The sequence below is a fragment of the Pseudophryne corroboree genome, chromosome 6 (assembly GCF_028390025.1).
Source record: "Pseudophryne corroboree isolate aPseCor3 chromosome 6, aPseCor3.hap2, whole genome shotgun sequence".
Taxonomy (NCBI): domain Eukaryota; kingdom Metazoa; phylum Chordata; class Amphibia; order Anura; family Myobatrachidae; genus Pseudophryne; species Pseudophryne corroboree.
The window spans coordinates 775,482,945-775,499,570 of record NC_086449.1 but is presented as its reverse complement, the minus strand read 5'-3'; the positions used below and the strand labels follow the sequence as shown (position 1 = coordinate 775,499,570).

The 16,626-nt window shown below is 48.0% G+C and overlaps 1 protein-coding gene across 12 annotated transcripts in view; it reads right to left on the bottom strand.

Annotated features, from left to right (window-relative positions):
- Window positions 1–16,626, bottom strand: part of LOC134933474 (transcription factor 7-like 2) — a 205,295-nt gene that overhangs the window by 67,586 nt on the left and 121,083 nt on the right. For 10 of the 12 annotated variants that reach the window (XM_063928711.1, XM_063928709.1, XM_063928708.1 and 7 more), the window contains 2 exons: window positions 15,135–15,225; window positions 1,694–1,780 (listed from right to left, as the gene is read on the bottom strand). In XM_063928711.1, coding sequence (XP_063784781.1) covers window positions 1,694–1,780; window positions 15,135–15,225 — 178 coding nt within the window. The remainder of the gene's footprint in view (window positions 1–1,693; window positions 1,781–15,134; window positions 15,226–16,626) is intronic. The other 2 variants (XM_063928703.1, XM_063928713.1) reach the window with 1 other exon arrangement.

Genomic DNA, 16,626 nt, shown 5'->3' with positions numbered 1-16,626 from the left:
AAAACTCCTCCCTTTCATGCACCTGAGAAGTATTACTAAATTGACTGAGCAGCTACCATTTTATATTGTGGTTATATAACGTGCTGGACAGGCAGGGCTATGCAATGTATTGGACAACTGTAGATTACATAATCAGGGGATATGTTATGTCTTGGACAACTGTGATTATGAAATGCGCAAGCCAATTCGTGGCTATCTAATACGGCAGGCAGTTGGGAATACAACATATTGAAGTTAGTGTACAGTATTACACAGAAATTATACTTAGCATGTCCTTAGTTATTTTTTATCCAATGAGCGGACATAAGTTTTTACAACTCATTTGTCTTATAGATTATAAGACATAGCAGAATGAAAAATTGCATTTTACATGTGTTAGATTTTGGGGCGAATTCAGGTTGGATCACAAATCGCGATCCAACCGGAATTTTTCTGACGGCCCCGCCGGCGCATGCGCAGCGCCCGTCCTGCGCGTGCACCCGCACTTTCTGCGGGAAGCCACAGAAAAAAAGTGATCGCCTCCGCGTGTCAATCAGGCAGAGGCGGTCGTGGGGAGGGAACCCTCCAATTCCAGGGAGAAGACAGAGTGTTGTGGGGGCGGGGCGACCCGACTGGTGGGCGGAGGCAGGCGAACGATGGCGTGTCGGGGCCGAGGTCGCGGTGGCTGCGTGACGTCACACACAGCCGCCACGACAGGTAAAATGGTGCCGGACTCCTGCGGCCGCAGCTAAGCTGTGCTGGCAGGAGTAGTCTTTAGTTTCTGCTGACAAACGGAAATTGCGAAGCGATCACTATTTCTGCTTGTAGAAGGTGGGGAGGCGCCGGTCAGCATGCTGGGCGGCCTTGCCCAGCGAGTGACTAAAAGGATAGCAAATTCTGCTGATTAGCAGAATTTGCTGTCCTTACTGAATTAGCCCCTTTGTAAGAAAACGATCACAATCCCAGGTTTTGACTGGTGCTTACAGATTCAATCATGTTACGGGAAATGCAGTGAAATGTACCAAATGGCCCAAAGTTAAGCAAATGCAAGATGACGGCCGAACTCTGATTTTTTTTAAAAGGGGAATAATTTACAAGGCATGATTTAGCCTTCTAAATGATTGCCCCTTTAAAAAAAAAAAAAAAACACAACAACACTATTTCGGGCAGCATCCTGCATGGCCACCGACCTCGGACGTCATTACATCCCGCCCAATACACACATTGCTCAGTATGCAGAGCCAGACAAGATATTTGTCACTTTAAAAAAAAGTTACTTTTCATTAGGATGTCACTTTAAATAAATAACACATATCAAATCGATTAAAGTACATTCTGGATTTGATAGCTTCTGGTTTGTTCAGATTAGCTGCTATATTCACAGAGCGAGAGGGACTACGAAAAAAAACAGACCAAATACTATAAAAGTACATTTCTAGTGATCCACAAGACAGAAAAACGACGGCACGGGAATGCTGGAAAGCGGTAACTTACGCAGCACACTGCAGCTATCGAAATTCCAAAAGCGGAAAACTCAGACGAGACAGTCTTAAAAAGACGGACAATAGAAAGACACGGATGCCACACTTAAAGCATGAGAATCTTCTTCATATATAACTTGCAGGAACGACGAGAGCGACGGGAAAAGCTTGAGCGCTGTAAGCTGCGAAGCTGGGAGCACAATGAGACGCGGCCTCGCCGGTCTGATACTCACCTGGAGTACGAGGCCCCTGTAGAGAGTGCGGATGAATAGGACTGTCTAAATCCACACGAGGAGAGAGGATAGACAGGCTGACTTTGCCTGCGAGTGGGGGATAAAAAACAACAACCCGTGGAGTCAGTTCTGCGTCTTTTCATGTAATGTACCAGGTTATTCACTTTAAAAACATTATTGCCCTTATTTATCAATGAGTTATAAATTCCACCGTGAGTGATACATTGCACCTGCCAATCAGCTCCTAACTTCAATGTTACAGGCTGGGTTTGAAAAATGACAGGAGTGGATTGGCTGGTGAAATTTATCACTCACAGTGAAATTTATCACTCATTGATAAATAAGAGCATATATATTGCAGGCAGTTTATGTTGTTTATTAGGTTCCCTCTGTTATTATGGGAAAAAATAAACAAAAAAGTGTTAAAGTTGCCCATAGCGACCAATCAGCTTCCAGCTATCATTTATCAAATACACTAAGAAAATAGCTAGAATCTGATTGGTTGATGTGGGTCATTTCATCTCCTGTCCTCTACAGAACATTACATATAACTCCCCCAAATTATTTTCAAACCCATCCAATTATCCTCATATACCAGCTCTCCTGACTGTTCTATTCTGTCTCCCAAATGCATTTACTGCCAACCACCTGCCGGACAATTGCTAGCAGACAGTAACAGGTGAGCCTGCAAACCTTTCATTCTATTTATGTGTTCCTGTAGAGACACAATTGTATAATGCTCCAATTATATTCCAAGAACAAGAATAATAATTCAGCTAATCCATTCAGAAGCGATAACCCTTAAGATAACAAAGGGCCTAAGTAGTGTTTGTACGCAATGGGTGACTCTCACTGCGTAGCCATAGACCAATCCTTAGACTTGATCTTCCTCATTTTTGCAAATAAGTTGCGAAAGTGTAGGCATTTGTGAATGAGTCCGTGATGGATCCATTGGGCGTCTCATTTCATTTCTGGGCGGTGGCTTCACTCACTAACATTAGCGGTTCCGTAGCCTAGAGAATCGCAATTGCATTTGCCTACAGACATGAATTAGGTCCAATGTACGGTGGTATCAAGTCAGCAAATACTGCCCCAAGTCACTGCGTTCCAAACACGTAACTGCAAAGTCAGTTATGTGATGACATGAAACAAACAGTGCCTGGATTGTATCATTCGTATTACTCCAGCCTTTTATAAGACCCCTCAAAAAAAAAAACAAGAAAAAGGATGTATAGTTTATGGGCCCAATTATATTATATTCATATAATATTATAAGGCCACACATGCACATTAACTACAGAACACTTGTAGTCATGGCGGGACTTGAGACAAACATAACGCCATACTCAGATGTTCTTTTGACAAGTGAAAAAAGCCTATTGATTTTGTCGCTTTAATAGCAGCAAAGCAGTGTACTGCCATAGCAGAAGTAATGACACCATACTCATGCCCATCTTAACATATAGGCACACTGGGCAGATGCCCAGGGCCCCATGATTCTAGAGGCCTACAAGCAGGGGCAAACTGGGCCAGAGGGCATCTGCCTCTCAGGCTGGTGCCTCCAGAGCTCCTTTGGAGGCAGGTAGAGAATGCTGCCTGGCCAATCATAGCTGCAAGGTAGGATTCTCTACCTGCCTCCCAGGCTGCAGCAAGACAATAAATGGCCGTTAGTTTGCTGATTGGTGGATGGCTGGATCTACCGACCAGAGTGCAGCATTCTCTACCTGCCTCCCAGGCAGCAGCAAGACACTGAATGGGCGTCAGTTTGCTGATTGGTGCGTAGAACCAGTCATCCACCAATCAGAGTGCAGCAGCATTCCCTATCTGCCTACCAGGCTGCAGCAAGACATCAAATGGCTGTCCGTTTGCTGATTGGCGGATGGCTGTAGCTATCCACCAATCAGAGTGCTGACAGCCATTCACTGTATGAAAGCATGTGAGAGACAGCACGGGACTGCAGGAGGGGTAAGTAATGATTTTATTATTATTTTTTTTATCTTTTTTTAAGTATTCCCATGAATGAGTGAGTGAGTGAGTGAGTGAGTGAGTGAGTGAGTGAGTGAGTGAGTGGGGTGCTTTGCCTAGGGTCTTCAATGCTGACCATATTGTATGTTAAATACCGAAGCACAAATCTCTGATTTCTTCATGACGTGCCTCTGGTTACATTTTGAGAAACATGAAAAACCCCATGGTGTAACCCCCTCCCCCCCATCATGACAAACATATTTTTAAACTTGTAAGTGCCAGTTATTCGTAAGAGCCCTGCCAATTTCTGTCCCGTCGTCGCTAGCGTGAATGTAGCTCAGATCTGTCCCTGTTTACAAAGTGTCACACAGCAATCAGTCCCACACTGCTTAAAAGTTAATCGTTTATGTTGTAATCGCACCAATACCAACCCAAGCACTGCACTACATCAGCAGCCTTTGAAGTCCAGCATTCCGACCCCAGAGCAGGACAGAAACACACGAAGTTAATCCAACAGTGACATTTGTTACTCCGTGGGACAAATTATTACAATGCAAAAGGATTAAGGCCCTCGCGCCTTTTCCCTAAATGAGTCTGACATGCTAATTACCGCGATTGGAAACCAAACTTGATGGACGGGAAGAAAAGTTTTACTTTTGAAATAGTTTTTGCACTTTTAGAGGCTGATTTTCCTCAGTGAAGAGTTTATGCTGTGACAGCCAAATATTACATCATCAGGGACAAAGGGGGACATTTACTAAGCAGTGATAAGAGCGGAGAAGTGAGCCAGTGGAGAAGCTGCCCATGGCAACCAATCAGCACTGAAGTAACATCTATAATTTGCATACTATACAATTATACAGAGCTGCTGATTGGTTGATGGGGCAACTTCTCCACTGGCTCACTTCTCCGCTCTTATCACTGCTTAGTAAATGTCCCCCTAAATTCGAATGCCATAATGTCATATGATTCACAGGCCTAGCCTCTCTCCTTAGCAAGGTCTCTCCTATCTATCGGAATGATGGCAGTTCTATTCCTAGGACTCAAATCTGTTTACGTGGGAATGAGAGTGTGAACACAGTGCCTGATTGGATATGACAGCAGCCAATCATACGCTGCATTCAGCACCTGTTATAGCATACTAAGGCAGTGGTTTCCAAACTCAGTACTCAAGGCACCCCTAACAGTTCATGTTTTAAGGATATCCCTGCTTGATGACTACCACATTCATTCGGATTAAAGTATCTGCGCTCAACCATGGATATCCTTAAAACCTGGACTGCTGGGGTGCCTTGAGGACAGAGTTTGGCAACCACTGTACTAATGGGTATATTTACTAAGATGCAGGCATATAAAATGTAAAATATAAAATTTTCTTTTGTCGACTAGCACCGGGATAGAACATCTATTACTGGAGAGGCAGAGCTGCCAGTGATACTGACTGGCAGTGGTAAGAGGAGACTTACTGCTTGCCTCCCAGTCCTGGACCTTCCTGCAGATCCGGCATGATATATCAGCAGACGGGATGCCGGCTCTCCGTATACAGGCAGCGGCATCCCGTCTGCCAGAATACCGGCAGAGAGTCTGCTTGCGGGCTCGCAGCACTTCGGGCCCGGTGGCGAGCTTCCAGTTTTCCAGCCGTCAGTAAAATGCCAGCTGTCGTGGTTCCGGCGTCGGTATCCTGAACGCTGGGATCCCAACAGCCGGCATTTTAACTGCATCCCCCTCCTGCACATGCGGAACCTGCCACTGCCAGGTCGCGCGTGTTCACTGCACTGGAAGCCCAGACCAATCACAGTTAAAAAAGAAAAAATATAAAATAAAGAAAACCAACAATTATAATATAGTTTTCAGAGAAAATAAAATAATAATAATAATAATAATAATAAATAAATAAATAAATCAAGCCTTTTTCCCTGTGTATCTCTCTGCTAGCACCATCCTGAGAGGGCAATAAGTGGACCACCTACAGTACGTTACATGTAAAATCACTGTCACTGCAAAATAGTGTACCCCAGAAACAGAGGCGTATCTAGGGTAGGGCGAGTGGGGCACGTGCCCTGGGCGCCTTGGCAGGCCCAGGAGAGGGGGGCGCCGCCGGCGACCAGGGCATCATGCCCCACTCGCCCCCGTCAACCCTAAATGTGAGGGGAGGAGAGCGCAGCGTCTCTCCCTCCCCTCACCGCCGCTGCCAGCACTAGCAGCGCTGCTGTGTCCGGTCTCCAGCGCTAGCCAATCAGAGCTTGCGGACCGGCTCCTGATTGGCTGCCGGTCCGCGAGCTCTGATTGGCTAGCGAACCGGCGCCAGACAGCCGCCGGAGACCTGGAGCGGTGAGGGGAAGGAGAGGCGCTGCGCTCTCCTCCCCTCACATAGAGCAAGCGGTGAGTGACGGGGGGGGGGGGGGGGGGGGGTTGCGGGCAGCGGGCTTGGCGGCACAGTGGGGCATGTATCTGGCACCAACTGGGGAATATGTAACTGGCACTGACTGGGGCCTGGCACTGTGGGGCAATGTAACTGGCACTGTGGGGCAATGTAACCGGCACTGTGGGGCAATGCAATTGGCACTGTGGGGCAATGCAATTGGCACTGTGGGGCATTGTATCCGGCACTGTGGGGCATTGTAACCGGCACTGTGGGGCATTGTAACCGGCACTGTGGGGCAATGTAACCGGCACTGTGGGGCAATGTAACCGGTACTGTGGGGCAATGTAACCGGCACTGTGGGGCAATGTAACCGGCACTGTGGGGCAATGTAACCGGCACTGTGGGGCATTGTATCCGGCACTGTGGGGCATTGTATCCGGCACTGTGGGGCATTGTATCCGGCACTGTGGGGCATTGTATCCGGCACTGTGGGGCATTGTAACCGGCACTGTGGGGCAATGTATCCGGCACTGTGGGGCAATGTAACTGGCACTGTGGGGCAATGTAACCGGCACTGTGGGGCAATGTAACCGGCACTGTGGGGCAATGTATCTGGCACTGTGGGGCATTGTATCTGGCACTGTGGGGCATTGTATCTGGCACTGTGGGGCATTGTATCTGGCACTGTGGGGCATTGTATCTGGCACTGTGGGGCAATGTAACTGGCACTGTGGGCCATTTTCAGTGGCCACACCCCTTCTGGCACGTGGCCACGCCCCTTTTTCGCAGCGCGCGCACATACTTCTTTTGCTATGGTTTTTTTTTGGGGGGGGGGGGGGGGGGGGGGGGTGCCATTTTGCATCTTCCCCTGGGCTCCAAAAACCCTAGTTACGCCTCTACCCAGAAAGCTATCATCGGTGGAGGCCGACAAAGGCAATAGTAGTACCTTCCAACAGGACTCTCTCCAGGAGGGACACAATGCTCTGCTCCTGGACTTTCCTCCTCATTTATGATTGCCGGCACCTGTGTTGAACAGGTTAATGGATAAGAAAGGTGTTTCAGCACAGGTGATGGCAATCATACATTAAGAGGGAAGTGAAGGAGCAGAGCATTCTGTCCCTCCTGGAGAGGGTCATGTTGGGAGGTATGGCCTGAAGGCTTCAGAAACATGGAGAAGCCCAAACTTTGGTGAAAACGAGCGTCATCACCGGAATTAAAACCTTCCCTATATGATACATAAATACCTTAATCCCTCGTTGGCAAAGTTCACGACTTTCTGCTTGACATAGACAGAAACTTATTTCAGAAGTTTCTAGAAGTAATTGTGAGCTCTCAGGCGGGCCTCTGACCAGCCTTTTACAGGTCATTGGATATTTAAGAAGTCTGAGTTATTCTAGTTCATCGACCTCATAGTCGTTGCCTTTTGTCAGAGCTGGCCTTGGATATAATCCATATAGACAAAAGTCTAGGGTGGTATTGCTTCGGGAGGCGGGGCCCACATGGAACTGCCTGCCTTCACATAGATTAGGGTGCACCAGCTGAGATAATGCCAGGGGCACCATACTGGTCAGGGCCGGCCCTGCCTCTTATATAATCTATCATACATAAATAGTGGCTGCAGTAACCATTCAGCAGGCTTACTGACCAGAAGCAGGATCTATTTACTAAGCCTTGGACGGAGATAAATTGGATGGAGATAAAGTACCAGCCAATCAGCTCCTACCTGCCATGTTACAGGCTGTGTTTGAAATAGGAGCTGATAGGCTGCATCCACTATATCTCCATCCAAAGCTTAGTAAATAGACCCCTTTGAAATAAAGGCTTCTTCATCATGTCAGATAGCTCCCACTGTGACAAGACCAAAAGCTTTACATATATACTGCAAATATTACTAGTACAGTGCACCCAGGTAATAGCGCAGCCTTTTATAACACTGTTTCAGATGTAGCGTTGAGTGCGTCTGTCTTATGCCATTCCCTTACAAAGGTAAAGGAAAACCTGGTGGAAACAGAGTGAAAGATGGAATTTCTAAGGTGCAGATTAAGGGGGACATTTACTAAGCAGTGATAAGAGCGGAGAAGTGAGCCAGTGGAGAAGTGCCCATGGCAACCAATCAGCACTGAAGTAATATCTGTAATTTGCATACTATAAAATGATACAGAGCTACTGATTGGTTGATGGGGCAACTTCTCCACTGGCTCACTTCTCCGCTCTTATCACTGCTTAGTAAATGTCCCCCATAGTGCGCTGAAACGAAGTATATTACCTAAGAATAACTGAGTTTTAAAGATTTGGCCCTGGAATTAAGCCTGTGTTTCAGCAACCATACTATCCATCTGCCCAGATTCAGACAGGACAATCACAATGTAAAGGTCCATACACATTGGACGATGTCGCTCTGTGAGCGACGTCGTCTAGCGTTTCCCCCTCCCGGGCCGGCCGGCGGCCGCTGTAGACACTGAGCGATATGACAGCTATGACCGCTCAGTGACGTCACGCCTCTGCCGGCCGTGCATGCAGCTCCTGGACGACCGTCCAGATAGAGCATGCATACACTGCCGATCGTTGCCGACCCGCGGGGCAGCGCATCGGTCTTTGCTGGCGGCATACACACTTGCCGATAAAATGAGCGACGTCGCTCAGAGGGGGGGAAATGAGCGGCGGCGCTCATTTTATCGGGAAGTGTGTATGGGCCTTAAGAGCTCTGTATCACCGTCTCAGCCAAGTGGTTACCTTAGTCCAACAGCTAAGGAAGTTGGAAGCCACATCCGCGAATGGGTGAATGCGTGCCACTTGCACCTGTAACAAATGGATGTTGGGAATGGGGAAGCCTAGGGCATTAAAATTCCGAAGCTCGCCACAGAGTGTGGTTATGCCCGCATCGCAAAATTTTCCCACCTGACGTAATGCTAAGTCATCTTTCCACAGACGCCCAATCGTGAAGCAGTGTCACTGCATTAGCAGACAAAGCTCGTACGGAACGCTGTGCGCCCTGAGAAAGTGAGGTTAATAATAAGAATTTACTTACCTATAATTCTATTTCTCGTAGTCCGTAGTGGATGCTGGGAACTCCGTAAAGACCATGGGGAATAGCGGCTCCGCAGGAGACTGGGCACAAAAGTAAAAGCTTTAGGACTACCTGGTGTGCACTGGCTCCTCCCCCTATGACCCTCCTCCAAGCCTCAGTTAGGATACTGTGCCCGGACGAGCGTACACAATAAGGAAGGATATTGAATCCCGGGTAAGACTCATACCAGCCACACCAATCACACCGTACAACCTGTGATCTGAACCCAGTTAACAGCATGATAACAGAGGAGCCTCTGAAAAGATGGCTCACAACAATAATAACCCGATTTAGTTAACAATAACTATGTACAAGTATTGCAGACAATCCGCACTTGGGATGGGCGCCCAGCATCCGCTACGGACTACGAGAAATAGAATTATCGGTAAGTAAATTCTTATTTTCTCTGACGTCCTAGTGGATGCTGGGAACTCCGTAAGGACCATGGGGATTATACCAAAGCTCCCAAACGGGCGGGAGAGTGCGGATGACTCTGCAGCACCGAATGAGAGAACTCCAGGTCCTCCTCAGCCAGGGTATCAAATTTGTAGAATTTAGCAAACGTGTTTGCCCCTGACCAAGTAGCTGCTCGGCAAAGTTGTAAAGCCGAGACCCCTCGGGCAGCCGCCCAAGATGAGCCCACTTTCCTTGTGGAATGGGCTTTTACAGATTTTGGCTGTGGCAGGCCTGCCACAGAATGTGCAAGCTGAATTGTACTACAAATCCAACGAGCAATAGTCTGCTTAGAAGCAGGAGCACCCAGCTTGTTGGGTGCATACAGGATAAACAGCGAGTCAGATTTTCTGACTCCAGCCGTCCTGGAAACATATTTTCAGGGCCCTGACTACGTCCAGCAACTTGGAGTCCTCCAAGTCCCTAGTAGCCGCAGGCACCACAATAGGCTGGTTCAAGTGAAATGCTGAAACCACCTTAGGGAGAAATTGAGGACGAGTCCTCAATTCTGCCCTGTCCGCATGAAAAATTAGGTAAGGGCTTTTATAGGATAAAGCCGCCAATTCTGAGACACGCCTGGCTGAAGCCAGGGCTAACAGCATTACCACTTTCCATGTGAGATATTTTAAATCCACTGTGGCAAGTGGTTCGAACCAATGTGATTTTAGGAATCCCAAAACCACATTGAGATCCCAGGGTGCCACTGGAGGCACAAAGGGAGGCTGTATATGCAGTACCCCCTTTACAAAAGTCTGGACTTCAGGAACTGAAGCCAATTCTTTCTGGAAGAAAATCGACAAGGCCGAAATTTGAACCTTAATGGATCCTAATTTTAGGCCCATGGACAGTCCTGTTTGCAGGAAATGCAGGAAACGACCTAGTTGAAATTCCTCTGTCGGGGCCTTCCTGGCCTCGCACCACGCAACATATTTCCTCCAAATACGGTGATAATGTTGTGCAGTTACATCTTTCCTGGCTTTGATCAGGGTAGGGATGACTTCATCTGGAATGCCTTTCTCCTTCAGGATCCGGCGTTCAACCGCCATGCCGTCAAACGCAGCCGCGGTAAGTCTTGGAACAGACAGGGTCCTTGCTGAAGCAGGTCCCTTCTTAGAGGTAGAGGCCACGGATCCTCCGTGAGCATCTCCTGAAGTTCCGGGTACCAAGTCCTTCTTGGCCAATCCGGAGCCACGAGTATAGTTCTTACTCCTCTCCGTCTTATAATCCTCAGTACCTTGGGTATGAGAGGCAGAGGAGGGAACACATACACTGACTGGTACACCCACGGTGTTACCAGAGCGTCCACCGCTATTGCCTGAGGGTCCCTTGACCTGGCGCAATACCTGTCTAGTTTTTTGTTGAGGCGGGACGCCATCATGTCCACCTTTGGTTTTTCCCAACGGTTTACAATCAATTGGAAGACTTCTGGATGAAGTCCCCACTCTCCCGGGTGGAGATCGTGTCTGCTGAGAAAACCTGCTTCCCAGTTGTCCACTCCGGGAATGAACACTGCTGACAGTGCTATCACATGATTTTCCGCCCAGCGAAGAATCCTTGCAGCTTCTGCCATCGCTCTCCTGCTTCTTGTGCCGCCCTGTCTGTTTACGTGGGCGACTGCCGTGATGTTGTCCGACTGGATCAACACCGGCTGACCCTGAAGCAGAGGCCTTGCTTGACTTAGGGCATTGTAAATGGCCCTTAGTTCCAGGATATTTATGTGAAATGACGTTTCCATGCTTGACCACAAGCCCTGGAAATTTCTTCCCTGTGTGACTGCTCCCCAGCCTCTCAGGCTGGCATCCGTGGTCACCAGGACCCAGTCCTGAATGCCGAATCTGCGGCCCTCTAGAAGATGAGCACTCTGCAACCACCACAGGAGAGACACCCTTGTCCTTGGAGACAGGGTTATCCGCTGATGCATCTGAAGATGCGATCCGGACCATCTGTCCAGCAGATCCCACTGAAAGGTTCTTGCGTGGAATCTGCCGAATGGAATCGCTTCGTAAGAAGCCACCATTTTTCCCAGGACCCTTGTGCATTGATGCACTGACACTTGACCTGGTTTTAGGAGGTTCCTGACTAGCTCGGATAACTCCCTGGCTTTCTCCTCCGGGAGAAACACCTTTTTCTGAACTGTGTCCAGAATCATCCCTAGGAACAGCAGACGTGTCGTCGGAATCAGCTGCGATTTTGGAATATTTAGAATCCACCCGTGCTGTCGTAACACTACTTGAGATCGTGCTACTCCGACCTCTAACTGTTCCCTGGACCTTGCCCTTATCAGGAGATCGTCCAAGTAAGGGATAATTAAGACGCCTTTTCTTCGAAGAAGAATCATCATTTCGGCCATTACCTTGGTAAAGACCCGGGGTGCCGTGGACAATCCAAACGGCAGCGTCTGAAACTGATAATGACAGTTCTGTACCACAAACCTGAGGTACCCTTGGTGAGAAGGGCAAATTGGGACATGGAGGTAAGCATCCTTGATGTCCAGAGACACCATATAGTCCCCTTCTTCCAGGTTCGCTATCACTGCTCTGAGTGACTCCATCTTGAATTTGAACCTTTGTATGTAAGTGTTCAAGGATTTCAGATTTAAAATAGGTCTCACCGAGCCGTCTGGCTTCGGCACCACAAACAGCGTGGAATAATACCCCTTTCCCTGTTGCAGGAGGGGTACCTTGATTATCACCTGCTGGGAATACAGCTTGTGAATGGCTTCCAATACCGCCTCCCTGTCGGAGGGAGACGTTGGTAAAGCAGACTTCAGGAACCGGCGAGGGGGAGAAGTCTCGAATTCCAATTTGTACCCCTGAGATACTACCTGCAGGATCCAGGGGTCCACTTGCGAGTGAGCCCACTGCGCTCTGAAATTCTTGAGACGGCCCCCCACCGTGCCTGAGTCCGCTTGTAAGGCCCCAGCGTCATGCTGAGGACTTGGCAGAAGCGGGGGAGGGCTTCTGTTCCTGGGAAGAGGCTGCCTGATGCAGTCTTTTTCCCCTTCCTCTGCCCCGGGGCAGAAATGAGGAGCCTTTTGCCCGCTTGCCCTTATGGGGACGAAAGGACTGAGCCTGAAAAGACGGTGTCTTTTTCTGCTGAGAGGTGACTTGGGGTAAAAAGGTGGATTTCCCAGCCGTTGCCGTGGCCACCAGGTCCGATAGACCAACCCCAAGTAACTCCTCCCCTTTATACGGCAATACTTCCATATGCCGTTTGGAATCCGCATCACCTGACCACTGTCGCGTCCATAACCCTCTTCTGGCAGAAATGGACAGCGCACTTACTCTTGATGCCAGAGTGCAAATATCCCTCTGTGCATCTCGCATATATAGAAATGCATCCTTTAAATGCTCTATAGTCAAAAATATACTGTCCCTATCCAGGGTATCAATATTTTCAGTCAGGGAATCCGACCAAGCCACCCCAGCACTGCACATCCAGGCTGAGGAGATTGCTGGTCGCAGTATAACACCAGTATGTGTGTATATACTTTTTAGGATATTTTCCAGCTTCCTTGAGGGCGGCCGTATCAGGAGACGGTAACGCCACTTGTTTTGATAAGCGTGTGAGCGCTTTATCTACCCTAGGGGGTGTTTCCCAACGCGCCCTAACCTCTGGCGGGAAAGGGTATAATGCCAATAATTTTTTAGAAATTAGCAGTTTTTTATCGGGGGAAACCCACGCTTCATCACACACCTCATTTAATTCATCTGATTCAGGAAAAACTACGGGTAGTTTTTTCACACCCCACATAATACCCTTTTTTGTGGTACTTGTAGTATCAGAAATGTTCAAAACCTCCTTCATTGCCGTGATCATGTAACGTGTGGCCCTACTGGAAGTCACGTTTGTCTCCTCACCGTCGATACTGGAGTCAGTGTCCGTGTCTGGGTCTGTGTCGACCATCTGAGGTAACGGGCGCTTTAGAGCCCCTGACGGTGTTTGAGACGCCTGGACAGGCACTAGCTGATTTGCCGGCTGTCTCATGTCGTCAACAGTCTTTTGTAAAGTGCTGACGCTATCACGTAATTCCTTCCATAAGACCATCCAGTCAGGTGTCGACTCCCTAGGGGGTGACATCACTATTACAGGCAATTGCTCCGCCTCCACACCATTTTCCTCCTCATACATGTCGACACAAACGTACCGACACACAGCACACACACAGGGAATGCTCTGATAGAGGACAGGACCCCACTAGCCCTTTGGGGAGACAGAGGGAGAGTTTGCCAGCACACACCAGAGCGCTATATATAATGTATAGGGACAACCTTATATAAGTGTTTCTCCCTTATATAGCTGCTGTATTTCTTATGCCAATTTAGTGCCCCCCCTCTCTTGTTTTACCCTGTTTCTGTAGTGCAGGACTGCAGGGGAGAGTCAGGGAGACGTCCTTCCAGCGGAGCTGTGAGGGAAAATGGCGCTTGTGTGCTGAGGAGATAGGCTCCGCCCCCTTCTCGGCGGCCTTTCTCCCGCTTTTTTAAGGAAAACTGGCAGGGGTTAAATGCATCCATATAGCCCAGGAGCTATATGTGATGCATTTTTCGCCATCCAAGGTGTTTTTATTGCGTCTCAGGGCGCCCCCCCCCAGCGCCCTGCACCCTCAGTGACCGGAGTGTGAAGTGTGCTGAGAGCAATGGCGCACAGCTGCGGTGCTGTGCGCTACCTTGTTGAAGACAGTACGTCTTCTGCCGCCGATTTTCCGGACCTCTTCTGTCTTCTGGCTCTGTAAGGGGGCCGGCGGCGCGGCTCTGGGACCCATCCATGGCTGGGCCTGTGATCGGTCCCTCTGGAGCTAATGTCCAGTAGCCTAAGAAGCCCAATCCACTCTGCACGCAGGTGAGTTCGCTTCTTCTCCCCTTAGTCCCTCGATGCAGTGAGCCTGTTGCCATCAGGACTCACTGAAAATAAAAAACCTAACTTAAACTTTTTCACTAAGCAGCTCAGGAGAGCCACCTAGTGTGCACCATTCTCGTTCGGGCACAAAAATCTAACTGAGGCTTGGAGGAGGGTCATAGGGGGAGGAGCCAGTGCACACCAGGTAGTCCTAAAGCTTTTACTTTTGTGCCCAGTCTCCTGCGGAGCCGCTATTCCCCATGGTCCTTACGGAGTTCCCAGCATCCACTAGGACGTCAGAGAAATATAGTTGATAAGAGTGCCTAGCACAAATGACGTCTGTCTGCAGTACTGGAGTGCGTCCTGCTTATTATTCATTGTCACTCTGTATTAGTAAAGTGTATAACTACCAGATACAGGGAACCACATATATAGCGCTGGTAACTAGTCACAATGATAAATGGAGCTCTGGGTAAGCAATAGCTGAGCAAGGAGTGAATAATCCCTTCCCAATATTGCTGCCGCATTACACTGCCGGCGTCTGGCACATAATTATCGCAGAGGAGTCAGGGTTACCCTGGTACGCACCCATCAGCCCCGGCATAACAACTAGCGGCAATGCTACATTATATATCGCACAATAGTTACCAAGGCCCAATACACACCAATGACAAATAAGCCCTTTAATCAGTTTCCAGTGTTTACTGTGGACTAATGTAATAATGTAGGCGTGCACATGGAAAGTGTATACTCACCAACCCATTGAAGGTGATATTTGTCCAACACCTCCTGGAGATATTGGGTAAAATGCAGGAATATCTGGCGTTTGGGAGGATCTGTGTGTACCTGGGTGGATGAAGAGAATGTTATATACTGAAATAATCATCAGCCAACCTCATTCAATAACTATGGGCCTAATTCAGAGTTGATCGCAGCAGCAAATTTGTTAGCAGTTAGACAAAACCATGTTAGATTTGGGTGTGGTGTGTTCAAACTGAAATCTAAAATTGCAGTGTAAAAATAAAGCAGCCAGTATTTACCCTGCACACAAACAATATAACCCACCCAAATCTAACTCTCTCTGCACATGTTATATCTGCCCCCCCTGCAGTGCACATGGTTTTGCCCAACTGCTAACAAATTTGCTGCTGCGATCAACTCTGAATTACCCCCTATATACAATAGAATATGCTAAATGCCACTTTCCATAGATACAGCATACACGTTCTAGTTTGTATACTTAATAACAATCAAATATTTCACATTGCCCTATAGAAACAAGTTATAGGACAGAGCAGGGCTCCGGAGTTTGCTGAATACCAGACGGCTACCTCGGGCCCCTAATAAAGAATAGGCCCATTACTAAATCATGTGTAACAGGCCCATAAAGGATATGAATAGGCCCCTTAAGGGTCTGTGGGAGAAATGTACTAAGCAGTGATAAGCATGGAGAAATGAGCCAGTGGAGAAGTTGTCCCAGTCAACCAATCAGCTGCTCTCTATAATTTGAAAGTATGCAAATGATAAATGTTACTTCAATGCTGATTGGTTGCCATGGGCATCTTCTCCACAGGCTCACTTCTCCACACTTTTCACTGCTTAGTACATATCCCCCTGTGTACTAAGGCTTGGAAAGAGATAAAGTGGGCATCCAATCAGCTCCTAGCTGTCATGTTACAATCTGTGTTTGAAAAATGACAGAAGCTGGTTGGTTGGTTCTCTCTCTCTCTCTCCAAGGCTTTAGTACTTAGACCCCTTTGTGTATAAGAAAAAAAAAGGAAAATAAAATTTCTATGTGATAGCCAGAAAATAATAACCGTAAAACCCCTCTTTTGTATTTATGCCTGGAACGAGTCACAAAGTTTTATTGTTTACGTATCAGCCACTAGCTGCATGTATACTATTATTAGACAGCATTGTGTACTTTGGGGTCTATTCATGAAGCAGTGAAAAGAGTGGAGAAGTGAGCCAGTGGAGAAGTTGCCCATAGCAACCAATCAGCTGCTCCATACAATTGTATAGTATGCAGATTATAACTGTTACTTCAATGCTGATTGGTTGCCATGGGTAACTTCTCCACTGGCTCACTTCTCCACACTTTCCACTGCTTCATGAATACATAAATACATAACCTATGTATCAGGCACACACAGGAGCTGTGACCTACAGAGGAAACCAGGAATAGGCACTCTAGTCTGACTACAAAAGACCCCCTACATGGATCTTTCTACAGGTCACCGCTTTACT